The sequence below is a fragment of the Aulonocara sp. 'chitande type north' Nkhata Bay genome, linkage group LG7, assembly GCF_057382095.1.
Source record: "Aulonocara sp. 'chitande type north' Nkhata Bay isolate Kocher_YH1m ecotype deep benthic linkage group LG7, A_spYH_male_GT1.1, whole genome shotgun sequence".
Lineage (NCBI taxonomy): Eukaryota > Metazoa > Chordata > Actinopteri > Cichliformes > Cichlidae > Aulonocara > Aulonocara sp. 'chitande type north' Nkhata Bay.
The window spans coordinates 13,598,758-13,625,625 of NC_141350.1; the positions used below are offsets into that span (position 1 = coordinate 13,598,758).

Sequence of the window (26,868 nt, forward strand, 5' to 3'; positions counted from 1 at the left end):
TGCACCATTACATGTGTCAAGATGTGGCAAATGGTATGTTTGTCATAGTGAGCTATACAGTTTTTTGTGTACAACAAATGCAGACAAAACTCATCATTAAAAATGTTCAAATACAATCTGTCTTACATTTTTGAGTCAATCTGCCTTTCGTGATTTCTTAAAGAATAAAACGTGTTCGTTACTGTCGGGGTTTTTCTTTTTGGACAATAGTGACATCTAGCGGATAATTCCTTCAAGTGCAATAATAAAACCTTATTACTTCCGGGGTCTCGTGTGAAGAATTGAGCTAATTTTTCACATCAAGTCTAGCTGTTCTCGGTGCTGCAGCTGCAAGTCTGCGAGCGTTTGGTTGCTTTTGTCGTTATGTATCACCTGCCTGTGCTGAAGAACAGGCGCACTCTCCTCGAGAGAGCAGAGAAATTCATCTCGGATATTTACTTCACTGACTGCAATCTGAGAGGACGGTAAGGTTTCTTTCATTCAGCTGCACTGACGTGGAGAATCCGAATTTAACGATGTAGTACAGCAGAGATAAAGTTGTTGCTTTCTGTTACCTTATACGTCAGCGTGAGTCTCCGTGACTGCAAAATACTGCGAGGGGAAAATGCAATTTATTTAGCCCATTGCATTTATACAGAGAGTTGTTTTCTTAATAACTGTGGAAAGCATGTATGCAATACATATTGCAGGCAACATTGCGTTAAGTGTCCCAGTAGTTATGATGCATTAGAGTACAACTTCCTTTAAGTGAAATGCACTTTTTTTCCACTTTTCTTTATTATAAAAATTCAAAATGTGACTTTACCACAAAAAAGGCTGCTGTAGTTTAACTGATATTTTCATCAGTCACACAGCCAGTATGAAAGGACTTTCTGATTTTAGAGTCTCAGTATGAAGGTATTTTAAAGCTTCAACGTGGAAATGGAGATTATGATTTATGATTATGGATTTCTATGAATTTTAAATGGTTTGGTCTTCCCAGGCTTTATGGAGACTCTTGCCCCCTGGAATCACTTGCCTGTTTCCTCACCCCTAAGCGGATCACGTACGCAGAAGCTTCCAAACAGATCTTTGACCCATGTAAAGTTGGCGATACCTTTGGACCAACGTAAGTAAGATTAACAGATTTTTATCACTCTGGGATTTATTATTCCCTCTTATCTTGCCACTAATTCAAGTATGATGATTGTTGAAGGTGGTGGACTTGCTGGTTTAAAGTCACTCTGAAAATCCCAGAGTCCTGGAGAGGAAAAGCGGTTCATCTTCTGTGGGAAAGTGATGGAGAAGCAATGGTTTGGAGAGACGAGCAGCCAGTTCAGGTAACGCAGCGGCAGATTTATTTAAAGGCAAAAGTGCAGAAATATTCGGCTTAACCTCCACCTTATTCATGCTGTTTGTATTTGTAGGGCCTGACTAAAGAAGGTGAAAAGACGAGCTACATCCTCTCTGAGTGTCTGCAGGATGAGGAGCCGCACAGGTGAGTTGATCTGATCTTATTTTTGCTGAATCAGCAGCAACCACATCTTTTAGACAGCTTTAACCCCAAATTTACGCATATCTGTGTCTCTGTTTAGTCTCACCCTGTATGTGGAAATGGCCTGCAACGGGCTTTTTGGAGCTGGTCAGGGCTCTCAGATTGCACCTCCAGATCCAAACCGGAAGTTTTCTGTACAGAAAGCTGAGCTAGTTGTATTCAACGGGGATGTAAGAGAGCTGCTGACAGACTTTGAGATGCTTGTTGACATTGTAAAGGTACTATCAACCAAAAATAGTGCATGATGATACATTACTTAAAAAAACATTGTAAGCCAAACATGACATTCTGTACTCTTCTTCACAGGAGCTTGGAGAGGAAGAGCAGCGAGGCTACCAGGCGCTCTTCACCGTCAATGAGATGGTGAACCTCTGTGACCCCTCTGACCCCAGTTCTTTTGCTAAAGTACATAGTCTGGCAGGCACCTTCTTCAACCAGCGGAATGGAGAAAGCCAGCATACTGTCCATGCAATGGGTCACTGCCACATAGACTCGGGTAATGTTTTTATTTTAGGTTTGATTAAGTCCTAGTTGAGTCCACCTGGCCAGACAAAGTGTCGCTCTTTTCCCAAAGATGACCAGTTCCACTGCAGTCCAAAATGCAATGAAAATTGTAGGGTGAGCTCTGCCAAAGTAACAAACAAAACAATCCAGACTATGAGAAGAAAGAATTCAGGGGGGGTTGCAGCGATTCAGAAACTAGGGCTCTATTCCACAAAGCAGGTTTAACTAACAACTCGACGTAAGATGAGGGGAAACTCAAGTTTTCTTTTCCAGAAAGAGAGGTCATTTCAATAATGAGTCAGTTACCAAGGTAACAGACTCAGAACCAGCTGACCCAGCTGGCTGACACTGATTCATTTCGTCATTCATGGTGCCAAACTGTAGCGGAGTGAATTAAACTGCAGAAGTTTACATTTTTACAAACACCTAAATGCTATTTCGTATACTTAACCATAGTGATTTTAAGGTCATTCAGTCTTCAGTATATGAGGTCGGAGAGCTAATTATGTAACAGATTTATAATCAGCTCAGAATAAAATCTGTGTGTCTATGAGTCTAACTCTGTGGACATTAATGGTGTCAGATAGTCAGTCTCCTTGTACCGCAGACATTTACTGTATGTTACTGTAGCAGTCGCAGTTTAACAATGATGTGCATAAAGCTTTAGAGGCACAACTCACTCAGTCATTTGTCGTGTTTGTAATCAGTTGCACTTACTGAAAATATGTATGACCGCTGGAATTTTAGAGATGATGTGAACATTTGATTGAAGATGAGCAATGCAGCCTGCAGAGAGTTTGATCGCACTCTGAGGATTTCATGTTGAAATTTGCTCACATATTGAGATTCAGACATTAAATGGTGTTAACATTTTGAAAAGTATGGTGTCTGAAATTTAAGCCTTCAGATGATTCCCAGGATTCATCTGAAGGCATCATTGGCTCTGTAACGGCTCTGGATCAGGCCTACATCCACTTCGGCTCCGGTCATTTCCCAGCTCGTCCTGCCTGGAAATGTTATGGCTTTATTTTTCCCCAACATGATCTGTGATTTTTATTTAAAACGACTCATCCTCACAAAACTAATTAATATCTATAACAGCTGAGACATTTCTTATAACATGTTTGCCTTTACTGAGAAAACTTTACATTTATTAAAGACTTGGAAAGAGTTCATCCACTCAGAGTTTATTCTTAAACTCAGAGCTTATTCTACTGCCTTCCTGGAATAGAGCCCAGGACTATTCACAGCAGATATTTTCAATATATACGACAGATCTCAAGTCGGCACTGCTCTCCTCACCTTAAGTAGTAATCACTATACTTTAACGTGGATGGAAAATGTCAATGCCACTTACAATATGCTGCTTAAAATGTGATGGCCGGTGTTGATGTGGATCTGCTGTAATAAAACTACAACTCTATTTCCAAAACAGTCAAAATACTGTTTAAATGTAGATAAAAACAGAATTCAATGGTTCGCAAATCTTGTAAACCTGTATTTTATTAATGAACTTTATAGTAGCAGCATGTCTCGAATAAATTAGGATTGGGGCCAGGAAAAGGCTGGAAAAGTAAGCGGTACTAAAAAGAAACAGCTGGAAGAGCAATTTTGAAATATTTAGGTAAATTGGCAACAGGTCAGTAACACGACTAAGTATAAGCAGAGCATCTTGGAGGCTCAACCATCTGCAAGAAATCTGCGTCTACAATTTGTGGAACGATTTCAGAATAATGTTCCTCAGCGTAAAATTGCAAAGAGCTTAAATATCTCGTCATGTACGGCGCATAATATTGTCAAAGGATTCAAAGCATCAGACAAAATCTGTGGACAAGACCAAAAGTCATAATGAGGTCATTAAACAATAATGAATGTGATGGTCTTCAGGCTCTCAGGCAGCATTGCATTTAAAAACAGACTCTAACATGGAAATCATAATACTGACTTTTCCACTGAAGCCACGGTCTTGTTAGGAGCAAGTAAATATGGAGGAGGAAAGTATTGTTTATCTGCTGATCTGGCTGCTTGTAAATAAGGAAACAGCTGAAAAAATCTATGTAATCAGTTTTTTGGCCAGTCATCAGTTGTCCTCTGAAACTCAGCACACTGGGGAAACTCACAAAGACAGGGTGAACAGCACCACCTTCGGGTAGAGACAGAGAATACACAGTCAGACCACATTTACAAATTATAATCCAGGTGGATAACAAGCATTTATGCAACATCAGTAACAGTACTGTGAAATGGATGAAAAAAAATGTAAGAAATAGATTTCCATAGGTAGTATAGATTTTGTATTATTTTTCAATATACAAAATGTGAAAATCTAATAGTCAGTTAAGTTCAAATACTAACAATAATTATGATTCTTTACCCATAGCCTGGCTGTGGCCCTATGAGGAGACCATTAGAAAATGTGGCCGAAGTTGGGTGACAGTGATTCGTTTAATGGAGAAGAACCCAGAGTTCGTCTTTACCTGCTCTCAGGTAATTTCACACTAACATAGCTTTACATGTCTCGTAACACTTCTGAATATCTGAGCAGTCCCCTCCAGTTTTGACTGTTTTGTTTTTGTGCAGGCCCAGCAGTTCCAGTGGGTAAAGAGCTGGTACCCTGGACTCTTCTCCTCAATTCAACACTATGTGAAGAAAGGACAGTTCATTCCAGTTGGAGGCACGTGGGTGGAAATGGTAAACTTCATCTTAAAAGTAAAGGCAATACTATATATCATGTAAACTGCCTTGATATATTTGACATATTTGCCTGTTAGGATGGAAATCTGCCTTCGGGTGAGTCCATGGTCCGGCAATTCCTGGAGGGCCAGCGTTTCTTTAACAAAGAGTTTGGGAGGTATTGCAAAGAGGTATGAACTCATAAGAGTTAACCTTTCTGGCAGCTTATCAGCTACATTTCTTGAGGCTTTTTGATTTTGTTTTGATTTGATTTAATGTGAATTTTTTTAAATGTCCCACAGTTCTGGCTTCCTGATACGTTTGGCTACTCTGCTCAGCTTCCGCAAATAATGCAGGGCTGTGGCATTTCCAACTTTTTGACCCAGAAGCTAAGCTGGAATTTGGTCAACACCTTTCCTGTAAGTGCACATCTCCCACAGTGCATGTCTGTAAAAACAGTTGAAGGTTTTAATTTTCAGTCTTTCTCTTTCTCAAAGCACAACACGTTTTTCTGGGAAGGCCTGGATGGCTCGACAGTTTTAACTCACTTCCCACCTGGAAATTCCTACGAAATGAAAGGCAAGGTCGAAGATGTAAGTTAGATTAAAGTATCCAAAACACGGTGAATGCTGAGTCTGTTCTCATGAAAGATTTAATTCAGGGGGATCTTTCTCTGCCCACAGCTGGTAAAAACTCTGAAAAATAACAAAGACAAGGGCAGAGCCAATCACAGCGCAGCACTCTTTGGTTTTGGCGACGGTGGTGGCGGACCCACACAGCTCATGCTAGACAGACTGCGCCTTGTTCAGGACACAAATGGACTTCCTAAGTCAGTTCCTGTCTCTTACATTAACATGTAATTCATTGATAACAATGACCAAGGCCCAGAAATGATCCAGAAACACTTCTCTTGATCGATTTAGTCATAACTCTTCTTTTGTCATTTCCAGGAGTTTTTAAAGGGAAGGGTGTGTAAATCAGGCTGATTCAAGCTTGTTTAAGTAAAAAAAAAAGGAAATAAAAAGGATGAGTTATGTCTAGCTATGTCATTGTGTTATTTTTACAAAATAGTACAGTAGATTAAATTTCAATAGAGTCAATGAGTCATTCAGTATTTGCGTCATAATAACTAACAAAGCTTTAACCAGAGATGTCATAGCTCGTGCTCATCTCTCCAGAGTCCAGATGTCCACTCCTGATGAGCTTTTCACTCGGCTGCAGGCTGACTCAGCTCTGCTGTGCACGTGGACGGGGGAGCTCTTTCTGGAGCTACACAATGGAACATACACCACACAGGCACAGGTAGAATAATAGTTATAGTCGTCATTATATAGTCCACAACTTGTTCATCTGTGTGGAAAAGAAAACAGATGGAAAACAGGGAGTGACCACAGTAATACTATTTGTAATAAAAAAATGTTATATGTGTATATATATATTCTTACAGTAGGTTTACATAGGATAGCGGCTTTGACAATTAGGTAGACTGTGTGGGAAGCTGCTTAGATCACTATACAGTCATGATTGTTTAATATATTTATAAGGAATAGTTAATTATTATGATAGAGAAGCTAGATAAGATACACAAGAGTATATAAAGGGATTTAAGAACTATTACCTGTAGAACAGAACGTAATCCTGCTTAGTACAGTGATTCATGCAAAGTTTATACCTTACATCTATAAAATTATGCTTCAGTTCAAAAATATTTCATGTGTTTGATTGCTGTATGTCATTTTAATTGCCTGCCTTTTTTTTTTTTTTTTTTGTTTAGATAAAAAGAGGAAACCGCCAGTGTGAGACGCTGCTTCATGATATTGAGATAGCCAGCAGCTTGGCGCTGTACCGCAACAACACGTTTCCATACCCTGCTGAGAAACTGCAAGAGCTTTGGAGGTTCAAACACAATCTTTATTGGACTAAACACTGTGAGTCTTTGTGTCTGCAGGTTGAAAATGTGTTGTTAATTTCCCATTTGCAGGCTGCTTCTACTAAACCAGTTTCACGACGTGATTCCTGGCAGCTGTATAGAGATGGTGGTGGAGGATGCTCTGAAATATTATGAAGGTGAGTTTTTACAGCTTTTAATTGCAGCTTAAATCAGCGCAGTGCTTATTTACAGTTTCCAGAAAGTTTTCAATGTTAACTATTTAATTAGCATAATATGCTGGGAAATTTCTAATTTGAGCCATTTGTATTTATTAGAGCTTTTGTAACTTTGTAATATATTGTAATATTTAATTTCGTTTAGGTAGTTACTGTTCTTACCGACCTGGAGCGCTGTGCCCCCATCATTTCCTCTGGGATTAATAAAGTATTCACATTCTGATTCACACATCCTGTCTCAGATATCCGCAGTGGTGGTGCTGCACTTCTGCGTGACGCATGTGAAGCCCTGGTGGCAAAAGGCAGCTCCATGGCCGTGTTCAATTCTCTGCCTTGGGAACGTCTTGAAGTTGTCCAGATTCAAGAGGGAGCTGAAAAAAGTGGTCTAGGTTTGTTGTGTATTTCCAGTATATCTATATTGTGCTCCTCACACAATAAACTTCATATCTGACGTTCACTGTTATGTGTGGCACTATAGCTCTGGTGAGAGCTTCCAGCATCGGTGTGTCTCCCGTGAAAGACACACCGCCAGTGACTCCGGTTTCCGTCACCGTTCAGGTGTGTGCTACATATAGAAAGATGATTGCATAAATTTCATCTATTTTGCCATTTGATTTAGTTAACTGTGTAAAATTGTAGGCTGATGGCACAGTCGTCATGGAGAATGGTCTTTTAAAGACAGCCATAAACAGAGAGGGCACTTTGGCATCGCTGTGTTTGATCAGCGCAAACAAGTAAGACGTGTAAAAGGTGCATATTGTCTACTACTGTACTTGCAACAGTGAGTTTCTCACCACTGTGTTGATTTCAGGGAAAGCATTTCTGATGGTTGCCTTGGGAACCAGTTTGTCATGTTTGACGATGTCCCCCTGTACTGGGACGCATGGGATGTAATGGACTACCATCTCCAGACAAGGTTTCAGCCATTGCTGTCAAATGCATTTAAGTTCAAATATTTTAGTACTGTTCAGTATATCAGTATCATAAAACTAACAGAAAAAACAAACTTAATAGGAAACCAGTGGCAGAGGTGGTGCAGCCAGTTCATGTGGTGTCACCAGGCGGACTGCGGGGCAGTGTCAGCTTCACCCTGAGGATCAGTGATAAGAGCACAATCACACAGGAGATTATCATGGATGCCATGTGTCCTTACATCAAGTTCAGCACAGAAGTAGGCTGTAATGTTTCAGAAATGTGGCACTGAGGCATGTAAGATTTATTTTTCAGCAAAAAAACGTGCTGCGTCTTCCAATTTCAGGTTCAGTGGGCAGAATCTCACAAGTTTCTCAAGGTTGAATTTCCTGTGCGAGTTCGCAGCCCCAATGCTACCTACGAGATCCAGTTTGGCCACTTGCAGAGACCCACTCATCGCAACACTTCGTGGGACTGGGCTAAATTCGAGGTACGACACTGTAAAGCTGTGTTCACCTTAAAATTCACAAATTTTCACTCTTATGTCACACTTCACTGTTGTAACAAAAGTGTTACTCGTGGATGTCGTTGTGTCATCCGTTTCCTTTCTCAGGTTTGGGGCCACAAATGGGCCGACTTGTCAGAGCACAATTTTGGAGTCTCACTGCTGAACGACTGCAAATACGGCTACTCTGTGCACAAGGACACAATGACTCTTTCCCTGTGAGGTTCCCATTGTTCATTTACAACACTCCTACAAGCAGTACAATTCAGGCATACAACATTTTAACTCCTGCATCTCACTTTATCTCAGACTGAGAGCACCCAAGGCCCCAGATGCCACTGCTGACATGGGGATTCATCACTTCACATATGCAATCATGCCACACACAAGTAAGTTATACTGTTTTTTTTTTCCTTTTGATGTGATCTTGGAAATAGGTAATCAGATAAGCTTAAACCCAGTACGTTTGGTTATTTGTGTCTAATGTAATATTGTGCTGTTTGTATAGGATCCTTCCAAGAAGCCTCTGTCATCCAGTGTGCCTACAACCTCAATTTCCCTCTGAGGTTAATCCAGTGCAGCCCCGACACTGTGCCCTGGAGTGCCTTTTCTGTGACCTCTCAAGCTGTCGTACTGGAGACAATAAAGCAGGTATCAAAGTGAACAATCAGATCTGTATCGTCTTGCGTGGGAACTTTAGACTGCCCTTCCTGAAAACAATGAGCTCGTTTTATTCGCTTTTTAATCATTTACCACAACAGGCTGAGGACAGAGGTGGGGTGCTCGTAGTCCGCCTTTATGAGTCGCATGGGAGCAGCGTGACTGCAACTCTGAGAACCGCACTTCCAGTCAGGGAAGCTTGGGTGTAAGTGTTTCTATTTTAGTTGGGTGGTTTTTCTTTTTCCTGTGTTGTATGAGTAAAGCTTTGTCTTTTCCTTTTAGCTGTGACCTCCTGGAGAAGCAAGACCCCAACCAGCCAGTACCGGTTACATCAGAAGGAATCACTCTGGACTTCAATCCCTTTCAGATTGTCTCACTATTGCTGATCATGTGATAACATGTGGGATTTCACTAAGCCTTACGGAAGTGGAATACAGATCAACACTTAGACATTACATGAAAGCTAAAGATTACATTGAATTGGCTGCTGTTTTACTAACAGCTTACGAGGACACTTTATATGATTGGTACTGTTTATACGCCGTTTAAAAGTAATTTGATTTGATTATTTTGTATCAAATTAATAAACAATTTGTACAACAAGTTTTGAAGAAACTTTTTTTTATTAATAAAAAAGGATTTTTAATAGTATAAAACATAAGTGTCCAAAGTGGGGGTGCCTCTTCTTTTACCATCCTACCTGGTCGTTCTCATGGTTCGTCTCTGTGACCCTGCAACAAGGACAGCTATGAGATAAATCAGTTTTCATTTCTCCCCACTAGGTAAAATATTTTCATTTTTACTCATGGGCGCACCTGCAGTCACTCCCACACTACTGGTCTTTCTCCTACGTGCATTTGACCTTGTTTCACGCTGGGGTGTATTTACTTCATGCGTCTCGCCAGGTTTCCTTCTCTTTGATTCAGCTTCCTCTAGACCTGCATCCTTTTCTTTCTTTGGCGTTTTCATCCCACCTTCCTGTTTGATCCTTGCTTTCCTTTCTCTGGCCCCCTGGTGAGATGAAACTGATGTTGGATACAAACGACTGTGCAAATGTCTTGAGCCACCCCTTGTTTCTATTTTTTTTGGTATGACCACCTTTATTCTTCAACACAGCCTGAACTCTCTTAGGCAAGCTTTCTTGTTGTTTCTTTAAGAAGTCTACAGGAATAGTTCTTCAGACTTCCTGAGGAACATTCAAAGCTCTTCTTTGGATGTTTTCTTGTTGCTCTTGCTTTTAGCAAGCAAGTTAAAGAAAAAAAAGTGAGGGTTGGCTCAAGACTCTTGCACAGTAACATGGAGCTCACTGTTGGTCAAAAGACAGTTCATGCTCACCTTTTTCTTGTTTGTGTAATCATGGTCATCATCTTTCTTTGCCCACTTTTTTGCCTTGGGTGACTTTGAATCTGAAAAAATAAATAAAAATTAATTAATGGACATTCTCATGTACATTTCACCTGAGCTGCTAAACTTCTTGAGAACATTACCTTTTGGTGCCATGGGCCCTGGATCCCCCTAAAATTATAAAGGTAGACACATAATTGTGTGACAAATAAAATCATCTGGCTTTGTTATGTTGCATTTCCTTTAAACTCACTCTGAACCATATTGTTCTCCCATTATGGTCCCGGAGTGTTTTCATCCCGTCCACATAGTAGCACTGCAGCCATGCCTCAAAGTCGGAGAAGTCCCCACTGGCTGGATCATATCCTTTCCCACCTAAAAACCACGAGTTGTTAAACACTGCATTCATCTCATGAGCAACTCATACTGTAAACACTTGACTACCCACCGAGGTTCACCACTTCCAGAGGGACTGTATGACAAAGACTGAGCAAGTCATCCGTCTGGTGTGTCATCAGTTTCTTTTTTGTTCTTACCGATGTCTTCTGAGAAGAATAAAACAAAGACACTGTGAGAAAGAGTCTGGGTTTTATGGCGTTATTTTTGTCCCTCTATTCTGAGTGCACGGAAACAATTTTGCAAGTGCAAAAATGTTGCATTTTGAGGAGAAAATTATTTTGAGGGAAGAAAATTCATTCCTGTGTGAAAGAAATGCATTTCATTGTTTTCTATTATTCATATACACACACACCCACACACAATAACAGCCCTTCTCACCCAGTTGTTGGCATTTGCTCTGGCTCAGATGCTCTGTGTGCTGACAGACATCTGCAGACCTGCTCTCAGTGTGTTGCTCCCGTTGTCAACATGTCTGCTTCCTCCACACTCAACTCTTTCTCTACACCATTATAAATATACCACAGAACCAACCAATCACAGACTTGGATACAGAAATTCTGATTGGCTGTTTTGGTCTCCAATCAGCTCGCTAGCTACTGCATTCCAGAAACACTGTCCAGAGTGTAGCTAAAATCATTTTTGGTTAGTATGTTTAATTATTTTATTTTAGAATATAATATAAAGACCATTTTTGTTTTTAAATCTAGGTTAAAACAAACCACTACACTGGGTTTAGCTACACTTTGGACAGTGTTTCTGGAATGCAGTAGCTAGCGAGCTGATTGGAGACCAAAACAGCCTATCAGAATTTTTATTTTATTTTTATTTAACCTTTATTTAACCAGGAATGTCCCGTTGAGATCAAAGACCTCTTTTTCAAGGGAGTCCTGGCCAAGAGGCAGCACATTTCAAGACAAATACATACGAACAAACAAAGTTAAAATTACACAAAACAATTACACATTATTGAGGCTGCCTGTAGGCCTTTGAGTTTCGTTTTAAAAACATTTAAAGACAACAATTCAGTTAGTTTCCAGTCTTTCTGTAACATGTTCCACGAAAAAGGCGCAGAGTGGACAAAGGCTTTCTTACCCAGCTCTGTGCGGACAAGGGGAACAGACAACAGCAGCTGCATCCAAGTCTGTGATTGGTTTATTTTGTGGCACATATATAAAGTGTAGAGCACAGGTGTCGGACTCCAGGCTTCGAGGGCCGGTGTCCTGCAGGTTCTAGTGATTCCTTGATCCAACACAGCTGATTTAAATGGCTAAATTACCTCCTTAACATGTCTTGAAGTTCTCCAGAGGCCTGGTAATGAACTAATCATTTGATTCAGGTGTGTGGACTAAGGGTGAAATCTAAAACCTGCAGGACACCGGCCCTTGAGGCCTGGAGTTCGACACCCCTGGTGTAGAGAAAGAGTTGAGCATACAGGGAGCAGAGATGTTGAGAGTGGGAGCGACACACTGAGAGCAGGTCTGCAGATGCCTGTCAGCACACAGACCAGAGATCTGAGCAACAGCAAATGCCAACAACTGGGCAACAGGGCTGTTATTGTGTGTGTGTATATGGATAATAGCAAACACTGAAATACATTTCTTTCACGCAGCAATGAATTTTCTTCGCTCAAATTAAACTTTTCTTTGCTCAAAATAATTTTCTCCTCAAAATGCAACATTTGTACTTGCAACATTTTTTTTTATGTGAGCTCAGAATAGAGTCACAAAGATAACGCCATAGGGTTTGGGAAAGTTATGTAAAAAAAAAAATCACTTTTTTCACCTTCGTGTCTGACTCATTTTTCACAGGATTCTCATTTTGACATGAATCGTCCGGCCCAAGACCTTCCAGCACAGTTTTGGCAGCCACAAAGGGAGGGATGTTAGACCTAGAAAAGAAAAAGGGAAAGAACAGTACTGAAGGTCTTTTCTTTTAGGAAACAAAAACACTCTTGTTAGCTCTCTGATTCAACAAAACCTTGTGTAGTTAAGCCATTGATATCACTGTTACTGTTTCTACCTTCAGTCATCACTAATGAAACAATCCATTTGCCATAGTTAAGGTCTTCAATTATCTGTATAATGGGTATTAGTAAAATTAAAATGTTTCAAAAATCCTGTATGATTTTTTTATGAATGTTTACACATCAGTCAGAATAAAAATGGTAGAGCAGAGTAAATCTTTCGAGGGGTAGAGATATGCACCTTACTTCAGATTTGGTGATAAGATAACAATTTACCGGTCGAGTGCAAAGATCTTGCTGTACATCCTCATAAGATGCTACTGTCTAATTAGGTCAGTATGAGTGCGGCCCTCATGCTAATCTATGTAATGTTGTCTTTGCGCATCACCTGAAAAGGATCTCAGCCCTCAGGTAGTTTCCAATACCGTTGAAGTACTTCTGATTGAGCAGGACTTCACAGATGGGTCTGTCAAAGGCTCGGTCAGACACGTGTGTCACAACATTCTCCCTGAAAATGTTTTTTTACTGATCAGTGTGGCCGTGCTACTGTATTGCGTTGAGGCAGAAGACGCAAGTGACACTCAGCATCACTAACCTGAATTTTTTGTACTCAAACATAACGCAGGGACCTCTGCCAGGCTGCCAGGTCCCGTTGGGCTCCCAGCTCCCAAACCTGCGAGGATCCACAAAGCTAAGTACTCTGCAGGGCTTCTCTTTGGAATAAAAACGCAAGTGGGCATGTTTGGGCAGCTCATCCTCGCTGGTGAAGCGGAAATAGCCTGACATCCCAAAGCGAAAGACTATGTCCATGGGATGTTCCACTTGTCCCGCTTTCACTCGCTGTTTTGGTTCATCTGTCTTTATGGGCGTCAGCGTGAGCTTCACTTCCTTCCCTCTGGAAGCAGCTGTGATGCGATAGGCCTCAGAGGTGAAGGGCACATCAGGGTTCTTGCTGACCTCTGACTTTATGACGGGACCCCTGAACAGCACTCCTTCACACATTCTGTTCACATACAGGCTGGCCAGGTGGAGCTCTGGTCCCTCGGGCATTTTGGCTGAACAAATAAGGTTGGGCTGAAACTTCCAGAAATAAAACTTGTCATCAAATATTAGGTCAAAGCTTATGTCAAAAAATGTCACTTCCAGGCTTATAACATTACTTCCAAATAACGCATGTTTCAGAACCCTGTGTCCTCTATAGAGTGCAGGAGTATGGGTAAAACCTTCTCACTTGCAATCATGACTGTAAATGTTTACATACAGCTTTGGGGTTCAAAAAAATAACACAATGCACATCTAAAAAAAACTCAAAGCTTTAACATTAAACTTCAAACCTGAGGTTCTCCTGAATATGCTCTTAATCCAATTACAGCAAAATACTGCTCTGTGTATTTGCATAAACCAAAACATGTTGTAAAAAAAAAAAATGGCAATGCTGCATCTTTATCAAATTAGAAGTACATAACTCACCGAAACCAGGAAACGGAGCTCGGCGTTAAGTGCACTCAGCTTGTAGCGTTTACTGTCTGCACGGCAGCAGCTGCTGATATAAATTTACAGAGGATATGTCTTTGTGCTGAAATACCGTGCAGCTAAACATTTGACCAATGCTTTTATCGCATGCGTAACCAACAGTGTTACAAAACAAGTTGTACAATCACCACGCGCCAGTCATTAAAATGTCGCGAGACCTGCACAACTGTGACAAAACCCACAATTTCTCATTTATTTTTGGTCTAATGTGTACGTGTGTTTGTTTGGTTTTCATTCTTAGCTGTTATTATTCACTTAAAACGGCTAAAATAAAATACTAGACTTGGGTTTCCTAGCAAATAAACCGATGCATGATGGGAATTGTAGGCGCTGCGGAAACCAGGAAGTGATTTCCAACTTTTTTAAAATGTCTAATATCTTTGATCACATTGTTAAATTGGCTGTAATCAACATGATTTACGGAGGCGTTATGTATTAAATAAATCATATGTGTCACAAGTATCTTGTGTTATTGTACCTACATTATAATCAATCCAGTTTTTTTTGGCCATCACTTTTTGACGGATACGTTTTACATTGTTTTTATTTATAAGCATACAGAGGTAAAACACAAATAATTAACATAATTAAATGTGTTGAGTGATACAAGCAACATCTTTTTTAAACAATGATCATTATTTTTTTACTTCAGTAACAAATATCACACAATCTGGACACATTTCTACTAATTTTTACTAAAATGGTAGAAAAATACAACTAAATATCAGTTGAGAGACACAAGGAATTACATTTTTTTAGGAAGAATACATAACACTGTACAACTTGTAAGTATGGCACTTTAGGCAGTTAATCATCATTATCGTCGATTTTCAGAAAGTCACGTCTGTTGTTCATTGTAGTGAGTTCATTAGAACCTGGGCTTGTTTGAGCTCTGAAAAAGTACAGAGACAAAAAAATAACATCACAGGTCTGGCAAATTAAAAGACAACAAAAAGGGAAGTATTTTAAAAGATACTGAACTTACCAGCAAGCAGCACTCTGAACTTGTCAGCAGAAACAGACACCACAGTTGTCTCTGGGGCACCTGATTCTGCTCCTTGCCTCTGCAGTTTAAGTTGAATTGTTGGTTGATTCACCTCCCTCAGTTCACTGGAGCTCAAAGTGTAGTCCACTCGCCAAGAAACAGAGTCCAGTCGACCCACTGATCACAAAGCAGAATGCCAGTGCTCAGTCATCAACTTCCCAGCAGCAGCCATCATTAATTTTCTCTTCTTTCTTGAATAGGAAGGGCAGAAATACTTACATCTCAGGCTTGTCTCTCTTAATTTCTCCCGCAGTGCAACATGCTTGTCTTCGTAGGACTTGCACAGCCCTGTAGTGTGCTCTAAAGAAATATTGAGTAGAAAAAAATAATTTGAGTGTTTCAGCTGACGATTAGCTGAAGAACTAATTATGCATTACCAGACGACTAAAAAGAAAATCTAACAGTTATAAAGTCCTTAGAAGTATTTCATATTTATCAAATAAAATAAACCTTTTACTATTTCTGAAACATAACATACAATCTCAAAATCTCAGGCAGAAAGCCATCTGTCATTTTTATTTATAATGAAACACACAAAAATCATGGTGAAACTTTGGGCTTCTTATTTTCCAAAGGGTGGACTGATGTGGCACAGATGGCCTTCCTGACACAAAGCTGTGATTTATGCAGGGAGGGACCACTGGAAGCGTGCTAGCTTGTGTCTCCACTCAACCTCAAAAGGGGGATTGTCCATGTGTAAGGCAAATGTGTTAACACCACTTTTATAGAGTTGTTGATACAGCAATGCACCACCCAGTCTGTAAATCAGCATCGCCTTTGTTGTTCATGATGTACTGCTTTTTTCTTTTATTGTCAATCCACATTCATAGAATGTAGTTAAAAAGGAAAGAACCAACACAACAGGCCATGAATAGGAAACAATAGAACAGACTAACTTTACTGTCCATGTTAGTGGAAAACTGTCTTTGGTTCACTAAGTCAAAAATCAATTCACAATATGAAAAACAATGATAACAATCAGCATGCATTCATACACATGCACACGTTAAAAAAATAATAATTACAGAAATACATTACAGCTTCTCATTTTTCAGTATACCAGTTTCACTTGGCAAAAATGATCCCTTACACACCCATTTAATAACTATAATATCCTCTGACATCATCCTGAGGACATTTGTTAAAAAACACAATAAATGATTTTGAACTAATGCAATACAGGAGTTTCTAAAATCCTTCCTCTATTATACTTCTGTGCTCATACTCTAGAAATAAAATATTAAAATCCTGTAACATAAACTCTACATTTAGCTGCTCTTGTTCCACATTATCCCCATGTGAGACATTTCCCCAGGATATTAGATTAAACTAGTCACTTGTGTTTTTGTTAGAAAGTTTGGCTGTCCTTGCTCTTGGCAAAGATTCAGGCATGAGAACAGATCGGTGCATATCAAGTTGTAGACTGCATTTATTTTTACACCAACCTTTGGACACAAACACACAGGCTTACCTTTAGGCAGGCCAAGCTGTTGTAGCTCACTGGATAGAGATTCACTGTCAACATCATGCTTCGCTGCACTGGAGAAAATAAAGCTGAGCACTGCCACACTAGCTTTGATGTCTCCGCTCTCTGCAAAATGGTTTATTGACACAAAACAGCTTATCTGACAGAAATTGTAAAAAAAAAAAACCCAAAAAAACAAAGTTTAAGTTGAACAGTGTTAAAGACTTATGTGTAAGGCAAATTAGATAGACCAGGAATGCCGCACAACTTAGTGCATTTACAATGTGTAATCACCAATTTCTGTTCTTCCATAAAAAAAGAATTTTAATGCTTTAAAGCCAATTCTTGTGCACTTATGAACCCCTTTGAGTGCTCTTGCTATGTTTTAATGACTTTCATGAAGTCCTGTTCTAATAACTCACCTGTCCAGCCACTCATTCATGATAAACTACAAAGTGGCACAGTGAGAAAACAGACTTGTGTCAAACTGACCCATTTGTTATCATCAAGATCATCACTTGTCATGCGATCTGGGTCTCTGGCTACTACCATGTGTCTAATCAGCGGTGTCAACAGAAAAAACATGCAGGCTCCAAGCTCAAAGGTCACACGTCAAGTCAGGAGCACAAACGACAGAATGAATGAGAATGAGGCCTGGCCACTGAATTCAACCCCCAAATGTTTAAACTGTTAAGACACTATTCTACTGTAATGTTCTCAGGGCCCAGAAGAAGAAAACTCACCACAAATGATGTGAACTCAGGGTTGTGCTATCATGCCTTTTAGCAACTACTAACAACACTATGAAAGCTCAGAACTTTATTTCCACACCAACAAGACCAGCTTCAGGCCAGCAACCAGATTTGTTTGTTTTTTGTAGCTTTGTACTCTTCTCTAATATGAAATTAAGGTTTAAGAAGATATTCAATATTTTAATATGGTGGACTTTGCTGCTTTTTTAGACAGTGTTAGAAGCTGCACAGCACTACTTCCAGAGAAATTAACCTGAAGCTGAACCTGACAATGTTCAAATTTAAATGAGGTAGGATTACTGCTTTTTAACAGGCATAGTCACAAAACCTTTTTATCAAGGACCAAGCAGCCAAAGACTTAGAGGCACATGTGTAATTTACAAAATCTGGGTTACAATATCTCCCCCAAAAAGATTCAAAATAATATCAAAAACACACATTCATGGAAATAAGCTTGTACGGGCAGGGTGTGGTTTGCAACAGTTGCAGGGTAGGGGTGATGCAGCAATATCAGGGGGCAGTGCCACAGGAGGCTGGCAGTGATCACCTAATTTGGTCTCTCCTGTATTTTATGCGTTAGCATCTTGGGAGGGTGTGTGGAGAGAGGAGTCTGAGTTAGTGGCAGAGTAGCTAGACCTGTCCAGGGAAGCTCAAACAATAGCCATAGGTCAAGATTGCTTTCCACAAACAATGGTTTATTGCACAAATACTGTGTCTGCTGTGTCGTTTTGGAGTTGCTTTAACACTATTTTAAGAAATAAGTGGGCTCATAAAAAAGTCAACTTAATGAAATGCTAGTTATAAATAGTGTTTAACAAAATAATAGAACTCAACAAGCTAACTGATTCAAATGAGAGATTAACTTACATAGTAACTGCAGAGGCCATTTGGTTGGCCTCTGCAATCAAACCAGCTCCACCCCCAGCCATTATTCCCCCCTAACTACCACAACAGTTAAATGTTGCGTCATTAACAAAAATAAATAAATAAATAATTTCCATCTCAAATCATCAAATACATGTAACATTTTCTGATCGATCATGCCAGATTTGCCTAAAAATGTTGTGATCCATAGTTTGGAGATTTTATATACATATCTTTTTTATATATTTTCATACTTTAAGTACATATTTTCACATTTTAAGTACATTATCTTACATAGTAATTACACATCTTTACAGTTAATACATAAATATAAATAATAATAATAATAATAATAATAATAATAACAACAATAATGAATAAAGTGAACAAATACTTGTATTCCCACAGGGAGGGTTACTGGTCAGTTAGGATAGGCAGATGTTATGATTGATCAAATGCACGAAGATCAAATATTATAAAAATATAAAGTTGGAACTTCTAGAATCTTAAATCTAAATAGAAAGAGCCAGTCATATGTCTGCAGACAGAAATGTTAAGCGCCTTGAAATGTAATTGTTGCATCTCTCTCAGAGAAACAACACAAGAGACACTTACCAAACTTTGCATCTGCAGTAAGCTTTCCGACTTTTTCATACTGTAAATGAAGCAAGAGAGAAGACACCACAGATGTGTGTGTGTTTCAAAACTACAGTCTACATATGACGAGCCTGTAGAAATGTCCAACAACTTACATCAATGCCCTCTCCAAGCAAATCCTTCAGCACTTGAGCACAAAGTAGCTTCATCTTGACACTTGACTGTTACATTAATGGAATAGAAAATATATTCGTTATAAAAAAAATAATAAAATCAATAAACTGGTGCCAGTAACAACTTTATCTCTTATGGTTTCTTTTACTCACAATTTTTGCTAACGTGCTGATTTCGGCAAGTACCCAATCTGGGCAGTCTAAGTCTCCACAGAAACGGAACCGCTAGGACAAAGAGGGTCACTCATAAGTTCATACACTGTGCAAAAACTACAGTATTTACAGTCACAGAAGGCTCAAAAAATGGGCTACTGGCTTAGCCTGCTTGCTAACTAGCAGCAGCACTAAACCTCGACGCCTTTGAGGTAAATTATCCGTCATTGCGTTAATACGTAAAGCGACTATATAATCGGACAATTTCACAGAATTATCAATGAATTAGACAGCATTAAATAATGAGATAAAGAGCGAACGAGCTTACCATGGTTGTTGAAGAAGGAAGACAACCGGAAGACGAGTTTTTTTTCTTTGCATCTAATTGGACGACGTCTTAGGTCACGTGACGGTCTGGCTGCAGCACCCTTGTTCCTCCTTTTTTTGCAGGTTGTTCTCACTCTCCCATTCTCTCTCTTTCTGAGTTAGACAGTTTAGTGTGGGTTAGATGTAAGGTCCGTATTTATTTTTTCATTTAATCAGAGGTTTAGTACTATATCATAAAGTACACGCAGGTGACGCTTATGCACGTGCATGCGCATGGTAGAGCACGTAAGCGTGCACAGTTAACATAAATTAGTCAGCTATAACTGATCACATATTCAGATATTACCAGGGGCGTATTTAGAGGGGTGGAATGGGGTGGCACGTGGCACCCTAATTTTGCATATGATGGTGCCATTTATTAAGATAAAATAGCATTAACAGTTTGAAGATGGAATGAAGATGAGTGTCATTATCACTCTGTGTGCCACACCTCCAAATCACATGACCAGCATGCGATTAAGCTGACATAGCAACAAGCTGCAGCCCCGTTGATTCTGTATTTCAGCTTGTGTTGAGTGGACTTCAAGGTTTGAAAATTTTAATGACAGGCCAGTAAATTCGGAATCATGATATCTATCTATCTCTATATATATATCTATACATATATCTACACACGTATACATACATATAGGTACACATACATATACGTATATGTACGTATAGGTACGTAAACAGACAGACAGACAGATATGCTGTTTGTATTTATTATGGAGGTTGTACATTACAGAAAATCAAAATGTATAGTGTAACTAAAAAGTTTAATTATGTGGGCTACAGAAAATAATTAACTTACAGACTATATTTATATGAAACATGTTTATACTTACTGCATTTGAATCAATTTAACCATATGTAACACCTGCACATGTGTTTAAAAAGGCTTTGATTTTGCCACCCTATTTGATTTCTATGCCACCCTCATAAAGTTATGACGCACACCTTCATGTTCATCTCTACCTGTCTGAACATCTTCATCAGCAGAGTTCTTCTCCCTGGACAATTTCTCTGTCTTTCTTTTTAGTTCCAAGTTCATTAACCTCACAGCCTCATGGAAAAAGCTGCACCTCAGCCTTGTTGTAGAGGTGTGAGGCTACGCAGCCTTCTTTTGGGGGGGGGGGGGGGCAGATTAAACCACTCTTTGCAGCACTTTCTTATTGGCTTACGCAGTTTCTAACCATAGAGGAGTTTAGGATGCTTTCAACCACACAATCCGACAAAGAAAGTAGAGCTGCACCGATGACATCCTGCTTCAGCCTCACCAGCATTGGTGAGCTTAATAATATTGTCTGTATTTGTGAGTAATTGTTGGACATATGTGTACACAGGTAGTTGACTGTGGTCACCAACTCCACAGCTTCTGCTCTAAGGAGGGAATGAGGCATGTGAGCCCGTCCTAAAATTTACCACCATCTCTTTCATCTTCACCCCACTGATCAAGAACAAGTTCTTCCATCTCTCTCCTTTAGATAGACTCTGTACAGTACTTTGTTTTTGTTACTATTGTCCATGATATAATGATATAAAAAAATTATTTCTGTGAAAACTGTGTGTGTTTTGGTTCCGTGTCCTGTTCTGTTTGTATATGTGGTTTTTTGCTGCTGTTGCAGCCAAATTTCCCCTTGTGGGACAATTAAAGGACTATTCTATTCTATTCTAGACTTGTTGGAGATAAGATAAGCAACAGCTGTGTCATCTGCAAACTTCCTGAAATTAGAAATATCCTGTCTCAGAGTGATGCTGAAAAACTAGTTCACGCATTTATTACTTCTAGGCTGGACTACTGTAATTCATTATTATCAGGAAGTCCTAAAAATCGATGAATTCAAAATCCTGCTCCTCACATAAGGTCTTAAATAATCAGGCCCCATCTTATCTTAATGACCTTGTAGTACCATATCACCCCATTAGAGCACTTTGCTCTCGCACTGCAGGCTTACTTGTTGTTCTTAGAGTATTTGAAAGCAGAATGGGAATCAGAGCTTTCAGTTTTCAGGCCCCTCTTCTGTGGAATCAGTCTTCCGTTTGGATTCATGAGACAGTCACTATCTCTACCTTTAAGATTAGGCTTAAAACCTTCCTTTTTGCTAAAGCATATAGTTAGGGCTGGATCAGGTGACCCTGAATCCTCCCTTAGTTATGCTGCAATAGGCATAGGCTGCTGGGGGACTCCCATGATGCTTTGAGTTTTTCCTTTTGAGATGAGATGAGATGAGATAGCCTTTATTTGTCAGTTGCAGGTCTTTTGCCCACAACCGAGATGACAGACCTTGCCGACCGTACATACAATACAAACATCACATTGGGGAGACAGGTCAGGCCAGGTAGCGAGGAAAAAAAAAAACATTGAAATGTGCAACACAAAAGGATAATACAGGAATGCACAGGTATCAACACACCATAACACAATAAACACAGACAAGCAACATGGGAAAGAGTTCCAGTGTGTACATCTGATCTGGGACCGCTGCAATCTTTCGACTGCGCCTCCAGCTGACCCGATGTCCACATCATGGGGGGAGGTAAGCGTTGGAGGTGGCGTTGGATCCGGGGTAGGGAGGGTGATGCGTCGGTGAGTGCTTATCAGTATCAGTATATGTATGTGTGTGCGTGTCCATAGTTCAGCTGAGACAGTGTCCTTCGCCCTGCCAGGCTAAGTAAACAGTTTTCCAGCCAACCCAGGTGGCCTTGTAGGGAATGGGAAGGAACAGACTCAACACAGTCGTTATCAGAGAGTTTTTGTTCAGCTCCAGCCTTGAGCTCCGGCCTTGAGCCCACAGCCGGTTCCGCTCTCTTAATTCTCCGATAAGCCAGGGCCTAGCCAGCTCCGATCATCATGGTTCCGAATAGGTAGATATCTTCAGCGTCCTCGATCGACAGTCCCGCCAGGCACACGATCCTCTGCCACCCATCCATCGTGTATCCGGCAGGGAAAGTCCCTCCAGGGCACTCGGGTTCTCCCGAGCCCTGACTTTTCTGTCACCTTTCTCACTCACTATGTGTTAACAGACCTCTCTGCATTGAATCATACTTGTTATTAATCTCTGTCTCTCTTCCACAGCATGTCTTTATCCTGTCTTCCCTATCTCACCCCAAGTGATCGCAGCAGATGGCCGCCCCTCCCTGAGCCTGGTACTGCCGGAGGTTTCTTCCTGTTAAAAGGGAGTTTTTCCTGTGCAGTATGTTTTATGTTTCTAATCAGACAAATAAGCCCATGATTCTCTGCCAACAGTACTTCTTGGAAATGAGTTAGAGCAGGGTTGATAACAGCTGATAGTGCATCAGAAAAAACTCTTCGTGTACTCATACTGTTGTGGATCCACATAATGTCAACCGAATCCTTAATGTGGGATAAAATCAGCCATTCTTGGTAATGCCTTTCACAGCTGAGTCTCTAGGCACAGGGGAAATAATGGACCTCTTACAAACAGACAGGCAACACAGCTTGGGAAAGAGAGATGTCAACGTCATAGTGAGTTCTCCAACACACTCTCTTAGAACCAGTTCTGTGATGTTCTCTCATACAATGTGAGAATGTAATCAAACTGCTTGTCAGAGGGTAACTTTTATGTATAGGGAGAGTGTGACTTTTAGGACACTTGAGCCTAACATTATAGCTTGCATAATGTTAGCTTAACCAGCTGTTGTTGTGGTTTAGCCGGCTGATTGTCAGCTGTCCGTAGATGGGAGGATCACATGTCTAATCTGCTGACAATAAGTAATTACGGCAATATCTGGAAAAATTAGCATATCTATGCACATTGTCTTGTGTTAGAGCCGTGATGTCAGTTCATCAGATGAATCTTGAGTTGAGAAAGCAGTGGTGAAGGAGAAAGATGAGGAGGAGCAGGAGAAACAGATAATAAAAAAGAAGATGTCTTTACCGCATTGAAGGGCCAATGGACGGGGCTTATTGTAAAATTCCAGGGGTGTCCAACTCCAGGCCTCAAGGGTCCTTGATCCAACACAGCTGATTTAAATGGCCAAATTACCTCCTCAACATGTCTTGAAGTTCTTCAGAGGCCTGGTGATGAACTAATCATTTGATTCAGGTGTGTTTACCCAGGGTGATGTCTAAAACCTGCAGGACACCGGCCTTGAAGCCTGGAGTTGTACACTCCTGGATTACTTACTGATAACATCTGCCCCACCCAATTCCAAACATGAACACTTCTAACAGAACACAGCAGAGCCACATTTAGCACAAAATGTGTTCTCAGTGCCAAATTCACACACATTTGCAGTAAATTGTGCATCCAAAATCTGAGTAAATCCATTTTCTTAATGTTTCATTTAAATACTTTAAACCAAAACTCCCCGGTCACACAGGGATTCATGCCAGTTTTTATGGTCTTGTTTTTAAAAATAAAATACAAACCACTAGACCTCAGCCACCTCATAGTCATATGTCTGTTAAAAAGTATGAAAAACTATGCGGAACGTTCCAGTGTCATGTGCTGTGACGCGAAGAAGACGGCAAATATATCATTTATGAGACACAAACATACCTTACAACCTGTATTTTTTTTACTTTATTTTTTATGTAATACAGTGAAAAAATATGTTTGATTAAGTTAGATTTGAGTAACTTATTTATATGGTATAGCAGGGTATCAGTCTAAGGCAGGGGTCCCCAATCTCAGTCCACGAGGGCCGGTGTCCCTGCAGGTTTTAGATCTCACCCTGGGTTAACACACCTGAATCACATGATTAGTTCATTACCAGGCCCCTGGAGAACTTCAAGACATGTTGAGAAGGTAATTTATCCATTTAAATCAGCTGTGATGGATCAAGGACACATCTAAAACCTGCAGGGACACCGGCCCTCGTCGACTGGGATTGGGGACCCCTGGTCTAAGGGATATTGAAGTGACCTGCGTGATGATCAGTAATTAAAATCTAAGGTGCTGAACCTGTAGAGGTGCAATCATCAGAGGTTATCCAGTAGAAACAGGAGGGTTGTGATGACAGTAAATCCAGTTCATTAACATTTATTGGTTTACCATTCTTTTATTTTAATCAGGACACGCCTCCTTGAGTGAATGCAGGTCTCTATGGGCTGTGTGTGGTTCCTCTTAAAGAAATATTATTAAATAAATATTATAAATGTAAGAGATTATCAATAAAGAACAGGTTTGTTGCTTTGGAAGGTGTATATGTGTTTGCTATTGATGTGTTGAACACATGGGGCCAACTAAGGAATTGTGTGGCAGTCCCTTAATGGCTTATAGCAACAATTATGTGGATTATCCAGACTGCAATGACCAACAGGAAAAAGGTAACTACATTCGGCAAGCATGACCAGTTTATATCACACAGACTCCAGCATTTGTGGACAACCTCTACAGAGCTAAGAGGACTTGAGCAAAATATTTACATAGTCATGAATGCACACAATAAGCAGCAGTAAAACAAAAGAGAAAAATGTTCAGGGTGTAACTGAAATGTGAATATTAGTGAAATGTGGAAGGTTTTCCCAGTGCCCTCGTTGTGATCTCTGTGCAGTTTGTCCACCTGATTAAAAACTGAGCTTCGTTGCAGAAAGGGGCATAAATGTTGTTGCTTGTTAAGCTCAATGCTCTGTGTAATCTCTCTAACTCCTCTTTCTGTGCATATGAATATAATATGAGTGAGTTGGTGACATTTTGAACACAGGGCTTTATTGTGAGACACCCTTCAGGGAACCACAAGTTAGATTTACAATTTCAGACAAATAAGTTTATTTGGAAAATGTGAAAAAGGATGTGTTCGTATGCAATAAAGCATCTTGTTTGTGTTCCGGTACAGAAAAAAAGCCACAATGATAGAACGAAAAAAAACTGCAGCTTCAAGTTGTTATGTTGGAAAAAGACACATGGTCATCTTGAAAAGCAAATATAGAAATACCACAGCTGGAAAACCTGCCTGACACTTAAACACATGATTCTTTAAACAGCTTTTAGGCCACATTAAATACAAAAATAACTATTTGGGGTACTTCCATGTTTCACTGTATATAAAAATTAATCTCTGCTTTTTACTGGAATGAACAGGCTAATCCAAAATAACTTCATGCTGCTGCGCCCTTTCTCCTGTTTCAAAGGATCTGCCAGATGTAACTTTTGTTTTTCTTGATATTTTTCTACATTGTTTCTTATTTTTACACTTTAAAGAACTCTAAAAGGATATTTTGCTTTCCCCTTTGCATTTCCAAGTTAATTGCTGGTTTTTAGTCTGTGGAACCAGTGAGAGCAAACCCACCCAGAGACTCCAAAAAGGACCACCTAATTAAAATGTGTGGGGTAATTCTGCAGAGATGGTGGTAGAGGTGTAGTTTGCAAAGGCAGAAAAAACTTTTTAAAATGTACCTCTAAAAAGTGAACATCAACCAATCAGTTTCCGTATAAAACCTCCTTGCTTACCACTGCACTATCTACTACCTCTGTTGGTCCCAGCAAGTATTTGATTTAACATTAAAATATAAGGAGTAGTGTTCTCCTACTGCCTGGGTGTTTGGTATGCAGGGGCCACTACTGCTTACAGGAAGCCTGCACAGAGGGTAGTCAACACCACCCAAAAAAATTATTGGCTGCCCTCTGCGACCCCTATAGGCCATTATCATTTCCACCTGTCTCAGAAAAACCAGACCCATCACAGGGTACCTCTTGCACCCTGCATACCACCTGTGTGACCCGCTGCCCTCTGGTCACCGCCTCAGGTCACTCAGATTCCACACCTCCAGACTGACTAACAGCTTTTCCCGGTGGGCCATTGTGACTATAAACAAACACTCCCCACCTCACCAATCTGGTCTGAGTAACCCTCATCACTCAGGCCACTCGCATAAGTCCCTTTGAAGTGCTTCCAACCACTTTGCTTGTAAGCAAAGTGGTTGTTTTGTATATATTACTTTAGTTTGTATATGTTCCTCTAGACTGTATATCTTTTATTTTTTGCTATCTATCCTGATGTCTTTACTATTTATATTTGGGTAGTGACCGAGAGAACGAGATCGCGGATAAAAGCGCTGGAAATGGGCTTCCTCCAAAGGGTGGCTGGCCTCACTGTGCGATTTTTGGCCCATTTTGAGCCGATTTTTGAGTCGTGCGACCGTTTTGGCGATCGGCCCGATTTTGGCCTTCATCGTGCGTCGTGCATCGTGTAGTATACGTGGGGTAACGAGAGGCGATTAACACCTCACGACCATCAATCGCTTGGTCGCGAGGATTTCAAACCTGTTTGAAATCCTCGCGACCGTCGTGAGGGTGTCACCGCAGCCGCTCACACTGCGCACGCGCAAACACAAATGTCAGCGAAAAAGAC

At 40.3% G+C, this 26,868-nt stretch overlaps 3 protein-coding genes across 6 annotated transcripts; 1 reads left to right on the forward strand and 2 right to left on the reverse strand.

Moving 5' to 3' along the window:
* Window positions 1–261: 261 nt before the first annotated feature.
* On the forward strand, window positions 262–10,608 carry man2c1 (mannosidase, alpha, class 2C, member 1). Its single transcript, XM_086298723.1, has 26 exons — window positions 262–464; window positions 983–1,108; window positions 1,196–1,319; window positions 1,407–1,477; window positions 1,575–1,752; window positions 1,841–2,030; window positions 4,419–4,525; window positions 4,619–4,729; window positions 4,810–4,902; window positions 5,014–5,130; window positions 5,209–5,304; window positions 5,395–5,540; window positions 5,890–6,013; window positions 6,486–6,607; window positions 6,693–6,778; window positions 7,060–7,206; window positions 7,296–7,375; window positions 7,457–7,551; window positions 7,629–7,733; window positions 7,832–7,988; window positions 8,076–8,219; window positions 8,343–8,452; window positions 8,544–8,623; window positions 8,743–8,885; window positions 8,996–9,099; window positions 9,177–10,608. Exons 1-26 carry the CDS (start codon window positions 364–366, stop codon window positions 9,286–9,288), a joined length of 3,069 nt encoding a protein of 1,022 aa, XP_086154849.1. The 5' UTR covers window positions 262–363; the 3' UTR covers window positions 9,289–10,608.
* neil1 (nei-like DNA glycosylase 1) lies at window positions 9,511–14,509 on the reverse strand. 4 transcript variants are annotated; one of them, XM_086298728.1, is made up of 10 exons: window positions 14,071–14,509; window positions 13,196–13,655; window positions 12,989–13,108; window positions 12,420–12,525; window positions 10,687–10,783; window positions 10,492–10,613; window positions 10,382–10,409; window positions 10,230–10,300; window positions 9,710–9,905; window positions 9,511–9,625 (listed from the first exon to the last, which is right to left on the reverse strand). In XM_086298728.1, the coding sequence occupies exons 2-10, from the start codon at window positions 13,648–13,650 to the stop codon at window positions 9,591–9,593; spliced, it is 1,230 nt and encodes a 409-aa protein (XP_086154854.1). In that variant the 5' UTR covers window positions 13,651–13,655; window positions 14,071–14,509; the 3' UTR covers window positions 9,511–9,590. The 4 variants fall into 4 exon arrangements, with proteins under 4 accessions (XP_086154854.1, XP_086154853.1, XP_086154855.1 ...); XM_086298727.1 differs by having other exon boundaries at window positions 13,196–13,674; XM_086298729.1 differs by having other exon boundaries at window positions 10,687–10,780; window positions 13,196–13,680.
* Window positions 14,510–14,808: 299 nt separating this feature from the next.
* Window positions 14,809–19,589, reverse strand: commd4 (COMM domain containing 4). The gene is made up of 8 exons (XM_086298730.1): window positions 19,511–19,589; window positions 19,183–19,254; window positions 19,012–19,077; window positions 18,875–18,914; window positions 16,650–16,769; window positions 15,398–15,478; window positions 15,119–15,295; window positions 14,809–15,025 (listed from the first exon to the last, which is right to left on the reverse strand). Exons 1-8 carry the CDS (start codon window positions 19,511–19,513, stop codon window positions 14,985–14,987), a joined length of 600 nt encoding a protein of 199 aa, XP_086154856.1. The 5' UTR covers window positions 19,514–19,589; the 3' UTR covers window positions 14,809–14,984.
* Between the last annotated feature and the right edge of the window lie 7,279 nt (window positions 19,590–26,868).

Excerpts from the sequence above, each read along its gene's own strand:
- man2c1 (XM_086298723.1), top strand. The coding sequence starts at position 364 with ATGTATCACCTGCCTGTGCTGAAGAACAGGCGCACTCTCCTCGAGAGA. Across the intron at positions 2,031-4,418 it reads TCACTGCCACATAGACTCGG|CCTGGCTGTGGCCCTATGAG; the intron begins GTAATGTTTTTA and ends CTTTACCCATAG. Across the intron at positions 4,526-4,618 it reads TCGTCTTTACCTGCTCTCAG|GCCCAGCAGTTCCAGTGGGT; the intron begins GTAATTTCACAC and ends GTTTTTGTGCAG.
- neil1 (XM_086298728.1), bottom strand. The coding sequence starts at position 13,650 with ATGCCCGAGGGACCAGAGCTCCACCTGGCCAGCCTGTATGTGAACAGA. Across the intron at positions 13,109-13,195 it reads TTTGAGTACAAAAAATTCAG|GGAGAATGTTGTGACACACG; the intron begins GTTAGTGATGCT and ends AAACATTTTCAG. Across the intron at positions 10,410-10,491 it reads GGAGAACAATATGGTTCAGA|GGGGATCCAGGGCCCATGGC; the intron begins GTGAGTTTAAAG and ends TTATAATTTTAG.
- commd4 (XM_086298730.1), bottom strand. Across the intron at positions 16,770-18,874 it reads TACTGCAGATGCAAAGTTTG|AGAGCGGAGACATCAAAGCT; the intron begins GTAAGTGTCTCT and ends ACCATTTTGCAG. Across the intron at positions 15,296-15,397 it reads AAGAGAGACAAGCCTGAGAT|TGGGTCGACTGGACTCTGTT; the intron begins GTAAGTATTTCT and ends CTTTGTGATCAG.